The sequence below is a fragment of the Tarenaya hassleriana genome, unplaced genomic scaffold (genome assembly GCF_000463585.1).
Source record: "Tarenaya hassleriana unplaced genomic scaffold, ASM46358v1 Cleome6, whole genome shotgun sequence".
In the NCBI taxonomy this organism is placed as follows: Eukaryota; Viridiplantae; Streptophyta; class Magnoliopsida; order Brassicales; family Cleomaceae; genus Tarenaya; species Tarenaya hassleriana.
In genome coordinates this window covers 1,477,140-1,499,351 of record NW_010968505.1, presented here as the reverse complement: position 1 = coordinate 1,499,351, position 22,212 = coordinate 1,477,140, and the positions used below count along the sequence as shown (strand labels likewise).

At 36.5% G+C, this 22,212-nt stretch overlaps 3 protein-coding genes and 1 long non-coding RNA gene across 8 annotated transcripts; 2 read left to right on the top strand and 2 right to left on the bottom strand.

Annotated features, from left to right (window-relative positions):
• The first annotated feature begins 11,543 nt into the window (after window positions 1-11,543).
• On the top strand, window positions 11,544-12,353 carry LOC104799024 (protein GLUTAMINE DUMPER 5-like). Its single transcript, XM_010521322.1, has one exon. It carries the CDS (start codon window positions 11,659-11,661, stop codon window positions 12,136-12,138), a length of 480 nt encoding a protein of 159 aa, XP_010519624.1. The 5' UTR covers window positions 11,544-11,658; the 3' UTR covers window positions 12,139-12,353.
• Window positions 12,354-14,153: 1,800 nt separating this feature from the next.
• Window positions 14,154-18,464, bottom strand: LOC104799025 (probable protein phosphatase 2C 69). Of its 5 annotated transcripts, none has more exons than XM_010521323.2 (9): window positions 18,218-18,464; window positions 17,904-18,086; window positions 17,277-17,404; window positions 16,942-17,040; window positions 16,693-16,851; window positions 16,269-16,355; window positions 16,070-16,161; window positions 15,677-15,751; window positions 14,154-15,428 (listed from the first exon to the last, which is right to left on the bottom strand). In XM_010521323.2, the coding sequence occupies exons 2-9, from the start codon at window positions 17,981-17,983 to the stop codon at window positions 14,436-14,438; spliced, it is 1,713 nt and encodes a 570-aa protein (XP_010519625.1). In that variant the 5' UTR covers window positions 17,984-18,086; window positions 18,218-18,464; the 3' UTR covers window positions 14,154-14,435. The 5 variants fall into 5 exon arrangements, with proteins under 5 accessions (XP_010519625.1, XP_010519626.1, XP_010519627.1 ...); XM_010521324.2 differs by having other exon boundaries at window positions 17,904-18,011; XM_010521325.2 differs by having other exon boundaries at window positions 17,904-18,006.
• A 504-nt stretch (window positions 18,465-18,968) lies between these two features.
• LOC104799026 lies at window positions 18,969-20,684 on the bottom strand. Its single transcript, XR_769508.1, has 2 exons — window positions 20,455-20,684; window positions 18,969-19,447 (listed from the first exon to the last, which is right to left on the bottom strand). It is a non-coding gene; the product is annotated as an uncharacterized LOC104799026 (long non-coding RNA).
• Window positions 20,685-20,945: 261 nt separating this feature from the next.
• On the top strand, window positions 20,946-21,929 carry LOC109116042 (agamous-like MADS-box protein AGL53). Its single transcript, XM_019200770.1, has one exon. The coding sequence runs from the start codon at window positions 20,946-20,948 to the stop codon at window positions 21,927-21,929; it is 984 nt and encodes a 327-aa protein (XP_019056315.1).
• Window positions 21,930-22,212: the final 283 nt, after the last annotated feature.

The window sequence follows — 22,212 nt, the reverse complement described above, 5'->3', positions numbered from 1 at the left end:
ACGAAGGATGAAATTGCTGTAAAATTTATTCCTGTCACAGAGTTTTTAGCGAAAGCTTTTAATGTGGATTTGGATCGTGTACTATGTACCCCAATTTTGAGTAATACAAAACACATTATATAAAAAAAAAAAAAAGATTCAATAAACGTCGAGCTTGCGATCGCGTCCAAGATGGAACATAAAAGACGAAGACCCCAAAAGTTTTTTTTTTCTCTCAAATAAAAAAAATATTACATACATAAATAAAGGATAAGGCACACAATTCTTCTGAAAAAGAGTAAAACATTTATTTAAGAAAATAATGTTCAAAACTACCCTTTAACAATTCCTATTATTATAAATAATTACTTTTATCTTACGGAAAAGGTTGGGATCCCTCTATCGAAAACTATTACCCTTGAAACATACCACGAATGTTTTTTATAATTCGTATATCATCGTATCATGAATAATAACAGACCCAGATATATATATATATATATATATTTATAAAGGACCACCCTAGCTAGTTTATTTAATCGAAAATTGGTATTAGATCACCGTAGAATTATTTAAAGATACTTTGATAAATGTTAGGGTTGGACATATAAACGAGATATACTATATAATCAAACAAGATTATATATAAACATAAGAGATGTAGTTAAATGAATATGACATAAACGAAAATTAACATCTACCGTTTGTGATTGACAGTGGTGTAATTTAATTAATCCTTTTGTTTACATCATTCAATTGATATTGAGAGAAACATATGTTAGAAAAAGAAATTACATATTCAACAAATAAATTAATTCTGGTTTACTTGGGCTTTCTCTAAAGCAACTATGTTGTCCGAACGAGTGTAGTCACCACCATCATACACACACGTATATATATACACACATATATATAAGGATATCATAGCATCAAATCCCCAAGGCATGGAAAATATCCAACGATTTCCACTAACTTTGAAGAATCAAAATCTACTAACTAAAAAAAATTACAGAAAAAGACGAAGAAGAGGAAGAAGAAAGATATGGTTCTTGGATGTCTCACAAAGTCATATAACAGCTTGTCTCTATGATACATCAATATATACATATATTCGTATCCCAAGTTGATTCCTAACCAAGATTTCGAATTTTGTTTGGAAATTTTTTCCCCATCTTTATGCAACTTCAGTATATATATATACACACACTCGCTTAACACTATATCTATAAATCTTCAGCCTCGATACGTGGAACAGAATCTCTCCTGCAGGCACAACTGCAAAAATCTTATGGCATGAATGCACACGTCGTTTTCGTATCCCCAAATCTTTTTATACATACATAAACATAAGAAAGAAAGACAAATAAAAAGAAACGAAATTACTTTTATTGCTATATCTCTTCTTCTTTCGGTTACGTTAGAATGAAAATAAAATACATATTTATAGGAAAGTGAAGAAACAGAGTAAAAAGGAAATATAGACACAATGAAAACAAATCAGATACACAATATTTGGCATAATAATATTGTATCCATTATTATTCTTCATCGTATCTCATATCTTATTTTACTCTCATCACATATTCATTTTCCTATTTTAACACATACATGTATTGACACACACACATATATATATATATATATGTTCACAAAACCAGTATGTAACACACCCATCAATAACAAGTCGTAATCAACAAGAAATAACTCTGGTTAACCAGACAGATCTCTGGTTAGTCGGTTAAAGGAGGAATTAAAGAATATATATGTTTGCAACTGTTTGGTCGTGATCCTTGAGCCTATACATACATATATACATACATGCATACATGTATTAATACACGCCCGCGCATAGACAGACGCACCCAAAAACATATATAGAGATATTGTCGTGCATGTAAGATTCTCTTTAAATGCATGTAGAAATTTGTGAAATGATTTGTTTTATTAATAATCAAAATAACATATAAATAGATGAGAGTCTTACATTGAATAAGTATAATAGATATAATAATAAATATTTCTAAATATATATTTTCCGGATTTGATAAGATGTTCATTATACGATATATCTCGTAATATTCTTCAAGATCCGAAATGATCTGCTTTATTGATAATCAAAATAACATATAAATAGTTGAGAGTCTTACATTGAATAAGTTAAATAGATATAATAATAAATATTTCTAAATATATATTTTTCGGATTTGATAAGATCTCCATTATACGATATATCTCGTAATATTCTTCAAGATCTAGTATATCTCAACATCCCCTTCAAGTCGGAGCGTGGAGATCACGAAACACCAAACTTGCAGAAAATATGATCAAACGCATGCCGCTTGAACCACATCACCTTGGAATTTCTGTCAATAGAAGATATAACTGGAAAAAATCAAACGAACGACTGCACTGCAAATTTGGAAACACGTAAAAAGAATCGTTTGATGATAACAAAAAAAGACGACAATCGCGGTGCGAAAAAGAAGTCTTGGGAATAATTCTAATTCATCCGAGATTAAAAACCAACTACGCGAAAGCGTTTAGCGACAACAAATTTTAGCAAGAGTAAGATGATTTGCGGTTATGCGAATAATCTTTTGAAACATGTGGGATTATGAGAGAAAATTTAAAAAGAAACAAAAATTACTCTTATATCATCATCTTCATCTTCACTCTCATTATCAACTATCATTTTTATGGAAAGAATAACAAATTAGAAAAGAACCAAAAGCACTGACACCATGTAGAAATTTGCGGAATGATATGTTTTATTGATAATCAAAATAACATATAAATAGATAAGAGACTTACATTGAATAAGTAAAATAGATATAATAATAAATATTTCTAAATATATATTTTCTAAATTTGATAAGATCTCCATTATACAATATATCTCGTAATATTCTTCAAGATCAAATATCTTAACAATGCATACATGCGTACGGATATTGTATTTATAAATTAAACGGATGTCAAAAAGTTAACGGATACGTAGTCTTCAACAAACCAATGATTCTATTCACTTGCCACATAAACTAGTGGCGGACCTACGTTATGAAGGGTGGGGGCACAAGCCCCCTCTCTAATTTAAAAGAATGATGATTTTAATATAAAATTACAACGAAAACTATCAAATGCCCCCATAAAAAATATCATTTGATTTTATACCATGATAGGTATAAAATGAATGCCCCAGCATTCGCATGCATGCAAGGCAACTCATAAAATGTGCAATATATATATATGATACATACATACATACGAAAGCGCGTGTGTATAGAGAGAGGAATAAAGATGTTGAAAATGGGGTCTGATGCTTGAAAGTGTATGCTTCGTTAGGAGAGGGATCCACCCCAAGTTGACAATCCATATTTCGCTCTCCTGTCATGTCTCTCGTCTTGTGACTCAAGGTATTCCATACATACACATGCATATGTGCGATTCCAACTTCTTAATATTATTTTCAAAAAATAAATACAATAAAAAATTAAAATAAATATTTATTTCTTTATGTATTGCCAGGGACTTGGATCACCACCTTTTGGGAAGTGATAATAGTAACTCGACAGATTTATAAAATTTAAAAATAAATAGTTTATCATTTGGTCGTCTACGAAGACGAAAGATCATGTTCCGCTACTTTGCAATGTATTAAGCGTCGATTATTGGTGTCACTCGATGCCATCTTTCTCACTTAATGATAGTTTCATTTTCATTTATTTTAACGGTTCGTTTTCATCTGACCTTTGTAACTATATATATAATAAAACACGCCATTATAATCAAAGACGATTCGATTCCATTGATTTTGGCCCACCACTTCTAAGTGGCATATAAAATAATATATAGTACCGCATGTTAGCCGTTATGGACGATTTCTATGATCCTCTTATGTAAGATATGATATCCACACTCTCGATTATTTTTTACAATCAATTATTAGGAGCGGTTTCTTAGTATAAATAAACACAATTAACACATAGTGAATGATGGTTTATGAATAAATTAAGTTCAAGTTAGAATCTGATGTGTTCTGTTTTATTCCTTTGTCTATATTTAAAGAAATAAAGGGCAAGATGACAATATTAAAAATTAATGGATATGATCATTTGAATTAGATAATATTCTAGTTGGGAGGCTTCGTTATCAAAATTCGATAAATGAATTTTATCATATATGATAATCATAATTGATTCGATACAGAACAAAAAAACCGTATTTATTTTCTATTTTAGAAACATAGCCATAACAATAGATATTACAAAATAATAGTCAATCTAGATAATATTGATAATTATATGTACCAAATTGATACCTAATAATTGATCATATATCTTTTGTGAGAAAAAAAAATGATGGGTTTCCTGAGATCTCTAGAGCGAATCATATTCCTAAGAGATCGATTCTAGGGTTTGCGCAGCGGATATAAAACAAAAATTTGAATGAAACCCTAGAATCATGCTTCTATGAATCGTATAAACGTTAGAACGCTTACCTCAATCGATCTGGAGCATGTATCAATTGAAGAACTTGTCTGATCACGAAAATGGAGGAAGAATACCTCGCCCTCTACATGTATCCACACCTCGGGATGGATTCCAACCGTTGGAACTTGTCTGCTAAGACCCGAATCAGCTATTCGGTTTCGCGCTTCGAGAAAACGAGACTGGGAACTCTTTGAACTTTTTTTATCTCACCAAAAGCTCTCAAAGTTCTGCCAAAAAAGTCTCTCTTTCAATTAGGGTTTTAATCTCATTCTTATAAGGTGATTTAACCCTAATTCGGTCTAATTTTTTAAAAATCCGAAACCCGGAACAGACGGTCCAGGAAAGCACGTGGATCGTCCGTTCTAGCATGCCAGAACAGACGGTCTGCCTTCTGTGGACCGTCGGGTCTGGCCCTTTCGGTCCGTCCATTCCAGCCCCTTCCGTCTCGGTTTTTCCGTCAGTGAACTCTTGGCTCATATACTCGCAACCACGATCCGATCGAAGTATCTTGATCGTCTTGTCAAGCTGGTTCTGTACTTCATTTCTGAAAGCCTTGAACATTTCAAGTGTTTCAGACTTATGTCTCATCAAATAGACATAACAATATCGACTGAAATCATCAGTGAACGTAACGAAATACAGATAACCTCCTCTAGCTGGACAACTCATAGGTCCGCATACATCACTATGTATAACAGCCAATAACTCTGTCGCTCTCTGTCCTTTCCCCTTGAAAGGATGCTTCGTCATCTTGCCCATTAAACAAGACTCGCAAGATTAAAGAGACTCAAAGTCAAATGAATCCAGAAGACCTTCAGAATGAAGCTTCTGAATGCGCTTCTCGTTTATATGGCCTAGATGACAATGCTAGAGGAAGGTCGGGTTTAAGTCGTTCGGCTTAAACCGTTTGGTACAAACGTTATAGATTGACTTGTATCTAGACGGTTCGTTATCCAAAACATAACCAATGCCCAACGGCATGATAGAAATAACTCTCTTCCTTTTTGGACTTAGGCTTAGGTTCAATGACAACGCTTGTCACTTTCCTCTTGCCCTTGCTCTTGGAACGCTTCCTTTTGCTGGAACTCCTTCCAACAACTACCATTTCACTCTTTTCGTGGCTCTCAGCTTTCTTTTGGAATGACGCATTCAACTGATCAACTATCAAAGAATCGTCCATGTCCTCTAATCGCTTACGCAATTCCGAAGTCACGTTTCCAAATATCAAGCTAGACTTGTCCAGATCATCATCCACATGCTTCCAATAAGCATCAATGATCGATCTAGAAGCCGTGGTAAGAGATTTATCCTTCATAAGGACAGATCGCATCGTCAACTTCGGTATGCTACCGGTCGACGCTATGTTCTACAGAAAAAGACAAAATAAAACGAAAACACATCTACATGCAGATTCTATCAATGATCTACTACCAGCTAGTCCATCATCAATCAATGACAACATAGATGTATTTACAAGCTATATTCCCATAAAGAAAACTAACCCTACAATAATTTTCTATATGGGACTAAGATCCATAAGAATGAGTTGTTACACTCAGTCTTACGCTATTTAGGTAGATATCTAATGTCAATCATATCCAATATGACTCTTAGATCCTTTATGAGACTATGATATCAAATATCATTGCATACTCGTCTCATTTGTACCATTAAGTCTCAAGTCAAACTGGACAACTTAACCTAAGGTAAACCATGTTCAAGTTGTGGAAACCAAGATTTCCCACCCTGCCTCACAAAGATAATCTGGCACGCTCAGCTTTGGCATGACCTGTGTTACGGATGATCGATGCCTTGACAGGCACTCTAGTAATGGGAGGTACACGCTTAGCATTACATAAATAAGGGGTTTTCGAAACCACACCTAGATCAAGCATCTACTTTCAAGCTATGAGAACCACCATTTCTCCATCTTGCCTCACCAAGATAGCATGGCACACCCAGCTTTGGCATGGCCCATGACACGTACAATCGAGGCCTTGACAAGTGCTTTACTCATAGAGCTCCTAGATCTAACCGGTTTCTTGTGCAATGATTGTATATAATCCGAATAGACCATCCATTCGATTATGTATTCCCAATCCCGAAGCTCCCACTCAATCAAGCATATCCTATATCTTGATCAAGTTACATGCATTCATTCACTATGGACCATCCATAAGAATGAATCATGTCTATTTGAGTCACAGTCAATCAGATTACGTAACAATTGCATAATCGGATTAGAAAACGGAAAAATCTCGGAGTCTGGGCCTCGGACCGTCCGTTCTGGAAGTAGAATGGACGGTCTAGCCTTGGAGAACAAGTGGAACGGACGGTCCATGACAACACAACGGACGGTCCACTCTCAGCCAAGGAACGGACGGTCTAGTGAGCCAGAACGGACGGTCCGTACTCAAACTATCTGGAACAGACGGTCCACACACTCAGATCGGACGGTCCAGACCTTTCGGTCTAACCTCAGTACGTCACCCCTGAACCGTCTGGTCTGGCATACCCAGAACGGACGGTCTAGGGTAGGTCTACGTGATCAGATCACGTTTTCCCGCGTTCTTGGCCCCGATCAGATCCGAAACTGATCCGAATTCACATGTGGACCCAAAATTCGAACTCATGCACTCTATGCAACATGAAACATGCAATCTACCATAGATTCAATCATCAAACATGCATAGACATCAAAGCAAACATGGATTCAAACAATTCAAATCCTAAAACGTGCGTGATCGGGTTCTACGAAATCAAAACAGAGCAACCAGGCTCTGATACCACTAATGGGTTTCCTGGGATCTCTAGAGTGAATCATATTCCTAAGAGATCGATTCTAGGGTTTGCGCAGCGGATATAAAACAAAAATTTGAATGAAACCCTAGAACCATGCTTCTATGAATCGTAGAAACGTTAGAACGCTTACCTCAATCGATCCGGGTCCTGTATCAATAGAAGAACTTGTCTGATCACGAAAAGGGAGTAAGAATACCTCGCCCTCTACACATATCCACACCTCGGGATGGATTTCAACCGTTGGAACTTGTCTGCTAGGACCCGAATCAGCTATTCGGTTTTGCGCTTCGAGAAAACGAGACTTGGAACTCTATGAACTCTTTTGATCTCACCAAAAGCTCTCAAAGTTCTGCCAAAGACGGCTCAAAAAGTCACTCTTTCAATTAGGGTTTTAATCTCTTTCTTATAAGGTGATTTAACCCTAATTCGGTCTAATTTTCGAAAAACCCGAAATCCGGAACAGACGGTCCAGGAAAGCACGTGGACCATCCGTTCCAGCATGCCAGAACGGACGGTCTGCCTTCTGTGGACCGTCGGGTCTGGACCTGGTGGACCGTCGGGTCTGGCCCTTTCGGTCCGTTCGTTCAGCCCCTTCCGTCTCGGTTTTTTCATCGTTCTCTCGTGCGTTTTGTCCTTCCCTGCGTGTGTGACCCTGTAGGCTCATTCGATATAGCAGTATAACCCTAAATCCCTATTTCGGATATACAAGTCATAGGCGGTCTCTAGCAAGTCACTATGACTACCTATGTCGAATAGAGTTTGTTCGTGATCCTACGAACGCCAGTGATGATTCCGGCTGATGATCCTTTTGTATCGCGATATCATATGTCGAACATAAGGCATCGAAAAGCCACCTTATCTAATTCGACTGCTTTCTCATTCACTGAGTTCGGCTGTCTGAAATAGACGACGTTCGTCTATAGTGCGGCCACACATTTCTACAGTCTCGCTCACACGAGAGGCCCAGCGATATCTCTCTCTTTTACGAGAGGTACAAATCCTGTCTTGATTATCTACAATCCAGTACATGATTTGTTTCGTACCTGATACACGTCTTTATAGTCCTCCTGTTACGCAGGGCGTTTGACGTATTCAAAACACGCAACTCCTCATGTTGGATTCCGTAGATATCTCAGGTCTTAGGATCCAATCATGGAACCGCCATATGAGATTCAAGTCATGACGCTAGTCCATGTGACAATCTTATGCGGGTCAATCCAGTATTCCGTTCTCCAACAAATACCTATGACTGTGATCGTATCCAATGCCTATGATATGATCATCAATCGCACATCATACTAGTCTTAGTATATCATTATTCTCACAATGATATATGACTATGGAGTTTAGTATTGTTTATAACAATACATGGATTTCACAACATATCTAGTATGCACAACATGTAATGAATCAAACACTTTCATAAAACTATAGAAAGTATCAATACATCAAATGTATCCAAAGAAAGCTCGCAAAAAGTACATCATAGAGCACTAAACTAACAAAAAATTCATAGATCCATTATCTACGACTAGACGTGGACAAAATATCCGAAAAATCCGAACCGATCCGTTATTCGATTCGTATCTGAACCGAAAATTCGGATATCCGGAGTTTACGAATCGGATACGGATATTTATTTGGAGATATTTGTCGGATACGGATATTAAAATTAAATTATCCGACATATCCGATCTGATCCGTACTTTGTAATAATATTATTAAATATAAGAATAATTTGGTATGGAGATTTAAAATGCTTAATATTTACATGTTTTTTAGGGTGATTCAAGAAAAAGGTTTTATATATTGAGATTTATAATTTTAATCTTTTGAATATCAAGATTTATTATGTTTAATGTTTTGAATTTTGAATTTTGAATATATTTATATGTAATAGGTTATAATTTTATTTGTATTTGAGTTGATTTGGAATGTTTAAATTATAAATTTTAAATTTCTGAATATTATTTATCTTAAATAGATTATATATTTTATTTACGTTTGAATTTGTTATTTAATTTAAAATTAAAATTTTATAATATTTTAGGTAGGATACGGATATCCGCAAATATCCGTGATTTTAACGAATATCCGAAATTGCGGATATCCGAAAATTACGGAACGGATACGGATAACAAAATTGAATATTTGTACGGATCGGATACGGATACGGATATCTTAAAAATTCCGGATATCCGATCCGTGTCCACCCCTATCTACGACCTTGTAATTTGTATCGTTTTATCAGTTATTGGTGGAATTTAAATTCAATCATGTTTTTGAATATTTTGATGTGTAATAAATTTTTTAAAAAAATAATCGAATGGATCGATTAGATATATTTTTAATTTCGAATGCCAACCAATGAACTCAAATTTACAAATTACATACATATAGACATTTTTTTGTTGAAGTATAGATATTGATGACTTGAGCCCAAAAAAATGAATTTATATACTTGTAGTAATATATTCTCAGCTACTATTTTTTTTCTTTTGCATAACTTTTTTTCTCAAATATCGTTGTGTTTAGTGCATATAATATATTGTTGTCAATGACAACTTGTCATAATCAATGAATCTTAAAAATAGAAGGAATATAAACATGTGACATGTCCATCGATTTGTACATGAACCCTTGGTGGAGGATGACGTACGATCATATATATACCCATTTTCTCATTCTAAAATATATGCAACAACTTACAATAAATAAAATGAGATAAATAGAATGAAATATATTATTAAAGCCGGTAATGCTCTATATAGAAATTAAGGTGTTTGAATTTAAATGTAGAGGTTCTTGATTATTTATTAATTCTAAAATATGTTAGGTGCATATATTTTGTCCACGGTCTATAAAACAAATGCTACTTAACTTATTATATAGTAAGAAATTTCCTTTCGAATTTTCATGGTGATGTAAATTATATCATATCATTTGAAATATGGTTATATAAAATACCAATTGATCATCGAATATTTTCAAAAAGATATTATAAAATCAACTCCTTCAAAACTCTATCCTAATACCTAAATAATTATCTATCAATATGCCGTGTTCACTGAGTATTCTCGAGTATGATTCGTTTATTTTTTGGGTCGCTAGTCATATAATATATGATGTAAATTCACAATCCATATATATAACAACTATCCATGCAGAATTACATTTAAATTAAGAGAAGTACTTTGACGAAGAGGAAAAGGGAAAACATTTAAAAAAGAGTAAAGAAGTATCATTTTTTTTTTTCATTTGGGGGAGCCACCATGTTTTTTTCCCCCAACTTTATCCATTATGCTCATTTTCACTTATTCTATTTTGTTATGGTTCGTTTCGTTGTATAACTATTGTTAATATCTTAATATATATTTTTTCATACTATATATAATCGAAAAAAAATATATATATATATATATATACCTCCCCCACTACGGAGAAAAGTGTAACAGATATAACATTTTTACTGTTGCGACCAAATCATATCTGGACTGAGAATATCCAAAAGTTAATTTTAAAATCAAAATCATAATCCAAATTTATGTTGAAAGACGGTTATGGCCCTGACCTAGAATATTAATTAACGGCCACATGAATTGGATTCCTCTGGCCCTTGCGAGAGACTTGAAACAAAATTTATGGGCCCAAAAACAAACAAATATCCTAGGTCCAATTATTATTCCGATTTTTATAAAAAATAAAAAAAATAATAATAGTAATAGGTTTAAAATTAAATGATTGGAGTTCCATTACCCGAATATGATATTTTTATGCAATATCGGTTAGAGTTGTAAGTTGTGACATTATATATATATATATATAAATTCCAACACTAATACATATTATATATCTTTTTGTTTTCCTTTGGGTTTATATGCAAGCATCTACTAAAACCCTAATGGACTCGATCGGATCTACCACTTAAAGGGTTTTTTTTTTAAAGAACTGTTAGAGCACTAACACACATGCGATATTGTTAAAATTATGGAAGAAATGTTAAACATAATAATTTAACGAGATAAATAATTATACAAAAATTTCAATTTCGGCTTATACTTCGTTCATGAACGTATATGTTGTCTTGTCTCTCTAACCCCAACGAAACGAGCCTATCATGCAAAATACATATAAAGGAAGCTGAATTTGAAAAGACAGTTTTTTTCCCTATTATTAAAAATATTTATTTACAAAATATATATATATATATATGCATGTATATATATATGTGTGTGTTGGCCACTATAAATTAACCCTCGGAGTCATATCCACCCCAAGCATCTCAAGTTCACATTTTTCGAGCATTTTTCTGCCATTTCACATCATCTGATCATAATTTCATTTTAGTAAGAAAAATAAATCCCAACAGAGAAAAGATACTGAGACAATGAGGCAGTTTCCCATCAAAGCAAACACGATCAAGTTCACAACAATGGCGAAGCCAGGGGGACCCGCGTTCCCAGATGCTCCGTCACCGGCGACCACCCAGCCGCGACCGCTGTGGCTTTCTCCGGTGCCGTATCTCTTCGGCGGTTTGGCCGCCATGTTGGGTCTAATCGCCTTTGCGCTCTTGCTTCTCGCCTGCTCCTACTGGAGGCTCTCCGATCACGGCGGCGACGGCGACAGGCTGGGAGATTCCGGCGAGAAAGTGTCGGGAAAGAAGGTCTACGATGAGGAGATTCTGGTGATCATGGCAGGGGAGGAGAAGCCCACGTTCTTGGCGACTCCGGTTGCGATCGCGACTGCGACCAAAACGCCGGAGAGTGGCGGAATCGTAAATAAGGAAGGGAAGGAGGGGCAAAACAGGGAAAGCGGAGTTCTTGTGCCGACAGGAACAGAGGAGTCTTCTGGTGAAGAAAACCACTGAGCCCTTTTGCGCTCACAGTTTTGTCGATTTCTCTAACGCTGTGTTTTTTTTTTTATTTATCTGTTTTGAATCACAGAGAGTTTTTTTTTCTCTTTTTTCTATCGGGAAAATGTAAAATCTCTGTGAGAACAAATGAAAGAAGCATTGCAGATTTTGTGTTCCTGTCTCTTCCAAATAAAAAAGGAAAAAAAAAAACAGAGTATTTGTGTAATAAATGAAGAGTTTTCACGCAAAACAGCCTCAGCATTTATAGTTTAATCTATCATATTTTAATTTTTAGTTATATTTATGTAATTACAACACATCGAATTAATTCAATAAACAGAGACAACATGATTAAAAAAATAGAGTGGGATACAAAAAATAAATGATCAATAAATATATTGATAAGTATATAAGGTTTACAGAATTAATGGAGAAATAATTAATAAAAAATAAATAAAAGTAAAGATAGTAAGTACAGGGAGAGTACAATTATGATCATTGCTCTTCAAACACAGAGAGACGCTTCATTTATGTTTTTTTTTCTTTCAATTTTATCTCTTTATCAGGTGGCGCGAAACGGACGTTGCGAGAATCGAGAAGGGGAGAGATGACGTCATCTTGGACACGTGGCGAGAGGGAAAGATTCGCCGCAGAGAGCGAGCGAGTTGTCTCTTATGGTGGCCGCGGCGATCCGACTCTGCTCGTTTCTTCAATTTAATGCTTTCATTAAACTCCTCATTAATTCGCTTACCTTTTCCTCCTTTTTTTTTTCAAAAGAAGAATTATCTCGGTTTCAGACACATCCCAACAAAAAAAAAAGAAACGATTAATTTCCACAATCTTTATGACATACTCCCTCCGTTTCAAAATATTTATAGTTTTAGGTTATTTTCCATGTTTCAAAATATTTGTCATTTTACATTTTCAAGACATTTTTTTACAATAGTTTCCAATTTTATCCCTATTAAATTCTAATAAATTATTAATGGTAACATTGTTTTTATCATTAAATAAGGGTATATGTGACTTTTTCTGTCTTTTCTTAAAAAATGTGAAGTACTCTAAAACAACAATTATTTTGAAACGGAGGGAGTAGTATTTTCAATGGATTATAATAATAATGAATGTGTCAATATAAGAGAAAATTAATCATGAATTATAGATGAAATTGTTCGGTAAAACACGTGGCAAGCAACTCATTGGATTTCCATAGTTGAAACGCAGAAACATGTGAAAACCCTATATATCCTGCAACTATTTCTATGTATTTAGGGCTTGATTCGGTCTCGATTCATTGCTGTCGTTTGACTTTTTAATTACAAAAATTAATGTTGATTTTTATTTGTTGGTTTTAAAATTTATTCATACGCATTTTGATTCAGTTTTTTTTTATTTTTTTTTTAAAAAATTAATTTTTCTAGAGTTTTTTAGTATACAGTTTAATTTATATGTTTTTATAATAATATCAACTGATTTATTACACCAGATACCATTTAGACACAATAAGTTTGATTTTTCTCAATTAAATGCGCTCACAAACATTTATTGATCTGGTACGTTTTTCTATTTTGTCAATTACTCCATGTATTTGGGTTGGATCGGGTAGCCCTGAAAACCATGTATACTTTCCGAATTCACATATGAAGCGTTTTGGGCCATTTAGTTACAGAATAGGCCTATATGATAACGTATTGGGCCTACTAATAGCCCATAGTTAGCCCAGTTGTCTGAATTGGGACCCACCACCGTCCAATCATATATATATATATGAAGATTTCCATGGATATCCAGAGAAAACTCGGACAAATTGTTTTTTCTTATATTTCAAACAGGAATTAATTGCATATTTAGCAATAATTCAATACAGTCTATTTATGGATAACTTAATGTTAGAAAAAAATTCAAATAAAGTTTATTGTATTTTCCAATGAAAAGTATAACAGATTCCCATATCGAGCTTAAGTTATTTATATCACCACTGTTACATAAAGTAGTCACATCACTCATTCCAAACATTTTAATAGCCAAAACAAGAGAGAAAAAACCGCCATGACATTTTTTGTTTTCAACAGTCATAGCGAAAGGAGGATCCAACATATACATGATTAAGTAAAAGGAAAAAAAAAATGATTTACATGAATGAAAACCAAAATAAAACAAAGACAAATACTTTTAACACTATGTTCATCACAAGTAAACAAAACGAATGGAAATATCAAAACCATTATATGATTCTGATGCTTCTTTCAGTCAAACTGGGTAATATATCAAACTATCTGGACCTGTCTTTCCGAAAGGGCCTCGAAGCCTCTTTAATTAGTGGAGATGGTTGTGTTCCTGCGTTCCGAATCGCTGTGATCTGTGATCGCCTTTTGATTCGCTGCGTTGGTCGCAGCTTCGACCAGCTTCGGGTTAGTAGCGCTCGTGGATTCGCCAAAAACTAAATTCCTCCCTCCCTTGGCCACATTGCTGCGGTTTGAAACGTTCTGAACTGCGTTCTGCCCACTATTGGCATCTTTACCTGAGATTCTGCCGTCTGAATCGCTGTGAATTGCGATCTGCCCTTTATTTTTATTACCTTCTTTGGCTGTGATTGTACGGTTTGAATCGCTGCTAACTGCGATCTGCCCTTGTTTAGTTTCCTTGGCTGAGTTACTGCGGTTTGAGTCGCTGAGAACTGCGATATTTCCATGATTATTACCTTCTTTGGCTGAGATTACGCGGTCTGAATCGCTGTGGTTTGCGATCTGCCCTTGTTTAGTTTCCTTGGCTGAGTTGCTGCGGTTTGAATCGCTGAGAACTGCAATCTTCCCTTGATTATTACCTTCTTTGGCCGAGATTACGCGGTCTGAATCACTGTGAATTGTGATCTGCCCTTGATTATTACCTTCTTTGGCTGTGATTGTACGGTTTGAATCGCTGCTAACTGCGATCTGCCCTTGATTAGTTTCTTTGGCCGAGTTGCTGTGGTTTGAGTCGCTGTCAATTGCACTATTACCTTCTTTGGCTGAGATTGTGCGGGTTGAATCGCTGCGAACTGGGATCTGCCCTTGTTTAGTTTCCTTGGCTGAGTTACTGAAGTTTGAATTACTGAGAACTGCGATCTTCCCTTGATCGGCTTCAGTGGCTGAGCTGTTGTGACTTGAGGAGGCACTATAAGTTGGGTTGTTCGCCGTTTTACTCTCGAGGAAACGGACGACAACACACGTGATGTTATCTGCACTTCCTCTTTGTATTGCTTCTGTCACCAGCTTCTTCGCAGCCTCCTCAGAATCTTCAATCTGTTTCACCATCGAGACTGCTTCCTGCAACATGATAAAGAGAGTGCCACTTTCACGGAATTTTTCCTTGTTTTTCCGAGAATGACTGCAGGAAAATACTTACATCCACATATACCAATTTGATATGAAAATTTCAAAGTTGAAAAAGAGAACTTAAAGCTCATACAGGTTATGAAATCAGGACAGGAATCAAGCTCTAATAATATCAGTAAGGGATAATATGTGATATGAAAACAAGGGCGAGTAAACAAGAGACGTTAGAAGTTACGGACCTCATTAGACACCACATCCCACAGCCCGTCACTTGCAAGGATCAGAAACTCAAGAGAACTATCAATCTTCTCTTCCTGCGGTTTATGCATTACAGAGACAGAAGGGTTCAAAAATATTTCACATTGAAGAAATAATGTCAAAAACCAGATGTGTGGAAGAAACCTAGATGATGATACACACACCATTTTTATTCAAATAATGATGATCCCCGGATTTTTGGATCAGTCACGACATAATAGTAGTAATTATATTGTTCTGACAGGGGTTAGATTTGGATTTCACGATGATGTATATTCCTAGACGATGTATATTCCTAGTTTTATGGATAAAACACAACATAGTGCTGTTGATATAATAAATGTGCATCAGATACAATCCAATTGATGATGTACCTTAATTTCTGGATCAGCCACAACATACTGCTTCAGTAGCCGATCACCAAAAGCACGAGAAACTGCAAGAACACCACCAACTCTCCAAGTTCCTATTCAATCAACGGCATAATGGTTCACAGACACATAAAGGTATTAGAAACTTGCAAGAAGAAAGAAAAGGATAGATAAGAGAAGAAGGTCGTGCAACTCTTGTTACCTGCCCACATTACAAACCCACCAGCATTCTCAATTCGTTCACGCTCATCAGTTTGGTCAGGTTTGTGGTCCCTTGACACAGCAATGGCTGCAAAGTGAGTCCTTTAATTAAACACCACATAATGACTAGAGTGTTTAGACAACCTTAAGAAAACATAACGGTAATCTGTTGGGATCTGTATGGATTGGTTCATGGCTCACAGATTCAATGGTTCCTGCCCATACGGATTTACTTCAACAGTTGAGTTCTATCGAATTTGCAACAAATGACTTGAAGATTAGAAGGGATCGAACTCTTATCAAGTGGGATAAGGATCACAAGACTCCAATGGCGAGCATCCTAACTAGGCCAACCAGTATAAGTATAAGCTAAGTCCTTATTCTAATGGAATTCGACAACATGAACAGATCTTGATAAGAATTACCGTTGCCGCCCCTGCAGATAACAGCTCTGGAGTCCCCAACATTTGCAACGAGTAAACGATCACCAACAAGTATGGCTGTGGATGCAGTTGAACCAGCATCTCTACTTTGAGTATTTTCTGACTTCAGAAGTTCTGAGTCTGTGTGGTTGTATGCATCCGCTGAAGAGAAAAGAAACATGAAGCACGTGAGAATGGATACATTGGTAAAGAATTGTCAAAAGGAGTTCATTCAGGTTAACAATGGCAAACCTATAGCCGATTTGGTGTCAGATATAAACTTTGGATGGCTAATCAGATTACTGAAAAGATTTTGCTTCACGTATTCAGCTGCTCTAGCTCCGCCATGACCTGAAAAATGTTTATTAACATATGATTAAGTAGGTCATGTTCTAATACAAACCTAATGTATAAGCCAATTGCAGGAAGTAAATGATCATCTATGCCTGGAGATAGGCCAATAAGAACAATATAGGCCATTAGTTCGTTCATAGAACCATCTAACCCCGATAAAACATGTGTTTGAGTGCTTCCTAGTGTCCAAGTTACTCTTTGCTAGAAAGGAGAGACAATGCCGGCGAGCATACCATCAAAAACTCCAAATAGTCCAACAATTTTTCCGTCAACTCCATCGATCCTTGTCTCGTAAAAGTCTTCCATTGATGATCTCTTCCCAGCAGAACTTGCATATCCATAACTGAATTTTCCATTCTGGCTGCAGTTGAATTATGGTTACAAAAAGTCATAACTTTGTGTGTTGTGTCCAAGCTCAAACATTAAACAAAAACGATCACATTTCTTGTAGCAAACAGGATACTTGGAAGAATTAACCAAAAAGAAAGAACAATCAGAATAAATCATGAAATGGATCATGCAAAACAGTTCACATGGCTTTTGGTTCAAGTAATCTTAAACGCACAAAAAAAAAAGAAGAAAAAGAGAATAAAAAATCAAACACAGATATCAACCAGGAGACAAATCAAAGCAATTCCTGAGATCTCATCGCATTTGTCAGAGCAAACCGGGCAAGAAAAATCACTATCCATAAATCATAATTCCTAAATTCGAGAATCAAAAGAATCAATCATGAAATGGAATCAAACATCTAGCTAAGAAACCAAGCTTCTGTGATGGACAACCAAGAATTCCAAACGCACGCCAAAATTCAGATGATACACAAAAATCAGGCGGATCAACTGTAGATGAATTAATACCTGAGACCCCCTCCGCTTGCCGGGGTGTCAGCAATCCGCATCTGGCTTGTGTATCGCAACGCCAAGTCCAGGTATCCCATATTTTGCACAAAATTTTCAAAAACTAAGCTTCGAAACAGCAAAAAATCGATCCGATAAGATACAATCTACATAAACCACGCGCCAAAACTTTCAAAAAGAATCCTGAAATCGAAGAAAAGAGAATCGAACTCAAAAAAACGCGAATTCGGAAACATACGTCAATCAATCGCGATCGTCGTCATCACAGATATCAAAGCTAAAGAGATGTAGGAAAAAAACACAATCAGAGATACCTGAAAACGCCGTAAAAAAAACGGAGGATGAAGAGTGACGATTCTGGAGAGAGAGAGGTCGAGAGGGAGAGGGAAGAAGAGAAATCGAAGAGAATTTTACGGTTGAGAAACTAAAAAAGAAGAAAAGAAAGGAGACAGAAACTTCCGGCGACAATGCCGGGGACAATGGCGTCTCTCTCGCCAGTCGCTAACAATAGAAACGACTCAACACGGGAATTATACTAACCCCACACACGTGGCATTCTTACAGACGACGGACCACGGTTTATTCGACTATTCGGCTCCAATTTAGGTTCATATTCAGTACTTAGTTATAATTTGACGACTCTACATCTATATAGAAATCTTAAACTAAGAACTAATAAATAATCATAAGAAAAAATAAAAGTCCAATAATCCTAAAATAAAAACATTTTTTTTTATATTTGACCGCAATTGTTTGAGTAGATCCAACAACCTGAAAAATCGCCAAACATGTCATGTTTTCCTATTTTAGAATATATGGCCGTTTAGATCATTAATGTGGATTTAAGGTGGTTTAAAATTTAAAATGTGTCTTGTATAAATAACCATGTCTAACATTTGGGGAATCGTATAAATACCTATATTCTACATTTAAATGCAAATTTGCATTTGTTTGAACACAAATACTAAATGGTCACACTTAAGTAATTGCTGAATAAGACATTACTTTCGGTTTCTTTTGGTGGTCGGTTAGTGATATTTACACGTGTACAAGCACACACACACATGCGTGAATATATATATATGTATATGAAATTGTATGTTTTCTCTTACAATCTAATACATGCTACCTCTCACAGCAAGGATTACAACAAACAACTACATTGAAATTGCACAAGTCAACGACGAAGTTATAAAAGTAAAGAAGTATCAAGATTACAAAACCCAATGGCAGATTATTGCAGTTTAAGCCGTGAGATAAGACAAGGTCCCGAACGAACGAAGCCTTACCAATTGGTTTGCCTCGGTTCTCATCTTCAGGATCTCCATTGTTAAAGCGCAGCGGTGGGTTTAGTTGAGCGGGTTGATAATATGTATCGTCCACACGTGCAGTTGCAGTCTGTTTCTTAGTGCAAATGACGAGAAACGATGGTTCAACAATGTTCTGGTTCAAAAGGTTGTACCTTCACTGTCATCGGTTTGGAATGTGCTGATAGTAAAAGGGCTTCAATTTAAACCACCAATGCTGAATCATAGCAGAAAAAACTGAAAAGAGAAAGATCAAGGACACAGAATGAGAATCGATTTGGGGAAAACAAATACAAACAACTTCTACTTGCAAGCAAGAAGATGGTAATCTGAAATGAAGTATTCAGTAGGTTTTCAAATGTCCGTACACTTCAACGCAAAATTATGCTACCAGATATTCTGATTCTACCTCACTCAAAAACTCGTTAACCCGCTAGTGTGGCCGCCCACTGAAGAACAGAGCCTTTCCCAGGAAATAGAGAAAGAAAGCTAACACCAACCCATTTTCAAAGCAAGTTTTGACAGAACGATTACCCTCATCAAATGCCCAGACCATATTTTAGCACCATACCATATCAAGCATTCCACGACCACAAGGATTGCTTTTCCCACGAAAAACGTATTGAGCAAACAGCCCTTTTCCTAGCCACTTTCACGCTCAAGCGCATGGTTTGGCTACTAAAACTCTCGATCATCACAAGATTGTGTGTGAGCACATTATTCAGAGGTGGTAGAGCCCTGTGAATAGCTATCCTGCTCTCAAAGAAAGTGAAAGAAGGTTTTTCTCATCACCTACCAGTTTCTCCACTATTCTCCTCCACACGAGTATAAATCAAAATTCACAAGAATTCAAGAGTTAAGCCCAACGCGGAATATACTATTTCTTAACTCTGCATTGGATCTAAACATGGGCAGACCTTGATATTTCTTTATCTACCTTAGGACAACTAAGTTCCTGCTATTTCTTTACTCTCCAAACATGAGCAGACAATCGAATTTGACCTCATCTTACACAATTATCATCTCAGCAGAATTCCATTCAACCCAAGCGCGAGGTTCTGTATTAATTTTTCACAATGCATTACACCTAAAACAAATATAGTGCTGGCACTTGAGAGAATGAAACTACGATCAGGAATCGGTGCGTATCTTAAAATTCGTAAGATCATCGATTTCATTGTCAAGGATCCGACGGAGACAAATCTCTGCATAAATGAGAAACATAATCTGAACTAAGAACTAACCTTCCTTCAACGGCTCCAAATGTTAGCTTCGTTGAAATCCCAATTCGACTTCGTAACCCACCTGGTTCCACCATTTTGGGCTTCTGATGTAAACACATCATCGCTTCAATTGCTACATCATTCCGATCCTGAGATAAAATATACGGAAAAAATGGCTTTCGTCGAATCTTTAGGGTTCGGTTTTTTTTGGCTTCAAGGGTCTTCATCCCCTTTTTTTTCCTTTTCTGTGAATTTAGGATTTCAAATTTATAACTCACACAAAAAAAAACTCCAGCTGTAAAAAAAAATAGCTTAAACGCGTTTTCTAATTTTCCTTTTTTCCTTCTAAACAACTGATTTACTGACGATACACATATATATATACACGTAAGTCTTCACAGTTGCCATTTCTCTACTTCCCTCCCTACTTCACTCTCTTCATCGCTATCGCTCTGACTCCGATCTCATAGTTTTTCTTCCGAAAGAATCGCAACTCAGTCTCTCTCTCCAGGATGGCTTCTTCTCCCTCCTCAATTTCATCTTCAAGGAAGAGAAAGACGAGCTCCTCTGTCTCTTCTCCGCCTCCGTCGAACGATCAGAGGAAGAAGTCGAGTTTCCAAAGGAGACAGCTGACGGTGATGAAGAAGGCCGAAGAACTCTCGACTCTCTGCGGAACCCAAGTGGCCGTTATCTGTTACGGACCAGACGGAGAGCTTCAGACATGGCCCAGAGATTTGTCCAAGGTGAGAGAATTGGCCGTCAATTACATGAAACAGAACGACACCAAGAAACGAAAGAAATCCCTGAATTTGTCCGAACTTCGGGGGAAGGCAGAGAAGGGTTGTTTACCAAAAACGAAGACAGAGAAGGGTTTCGAACTCAATACCCAAAAGCTCCATGCTTTGTCCGCTGAAAAATTGTCGGAGCTCGGGGATGCTTTGGGACGCGAGATGAAGACCCTTCAGGAGAGGCTTCGGTTTCTGGGAACGCAAAAACAGAAGAAGCCTGCCGAGGAAAACCAAAGCAGAAACCTCTGTCGCGATCAAGAAAATCAAGAACCTGCGATCCACATTTGCCCGGATCAAGAATATCAAGAACCTCTGATCATCTCCGATGTCCAAGACATGGTTCTTCCGCCCCAGCTTTCGACATTTGCATTGTCGGATGAGAGTTTCAACAGCGTGGGTTGTTCTGTTCCGTTTTCTTACATCAACAACTGCGATCAAAGCATAAACATTTGCCCGGATCAAGAACATCAAGAACCTGTGATTACCTCTTATTTTCCAGACATGGTTCTTCCATCGGACCTCCAAGGGAGCCCCCTGTTTTCGGCATTTATGTCGTCGGATGAGAATCTCGCGTCCTTCAACTACGTCGGCTCTCCTTATGCTCCGTGCTCTTACAACAACTATGCTCTAGACTTTGTCCCACCGACGAGTTTCGGATCCCACCGGGCGAACAACAACTGGCTTTATAATTCTGAGTTCAACCTCTGAATGACTTCAATAGTTTCATGACCAGCAACTACAACAACATCTCTAGTCTTCAGGCACGGTTTTCGACGAGGCATCTTCAACCGCTCCGACCATTTTTTTTTTTGGAACGAATTTTGTGTTTATGTGCAAAGAAATGGAAATACTGTACATCTCCATCATTTTCTCCACCCAATCAAAGTATGTAATTTTCTATGAACTCTAACTCATTTCTGGACAAGAGAATGGTTAGAGACTTACAAACTCAGGCTCTGCAAATGTTAAACGTGTGCATGAACCAATAACT

Bases quoted from the DNA above. Each gene is read 5' to 3' on its own strand.
- LOC109116042 (XM_019200770.1), top strand. From the start codon at position 20,946: ATGGCTTCTTCTCCCTCCTCAATTTCATCTTCAAGGAAGAGAAAGACG.
- LOC104799024 (XM_010521322.1), top strand. From the start codon at position 11,659: ATGAGGCAGTTTCCCATCAAAGCAAACACGATCAAGTTCACAACAATG.
- LOC104799025 (XM_010521323.2), bottom strand. From the start codon at position 17,983: ATGGGATACCTGGACTTGGCGTTGCGATACACAAGCCAGATGCGGATT. The intron at 16,356-16,692 runs GTAATTCTTATC...CTCACTTTGCAG, and splicing joins TATCTGCAGGGGCGGCAACG to CCATTGCTGTGTCAAGGGAC. The intron at 15,429-15,676 runs GTCCGTAACTTC...ATCATGTTGCAG, and splicing joins GGGATGTGGTGTCTAATGAG to GAAGCAGTCTCGATGGTGAA.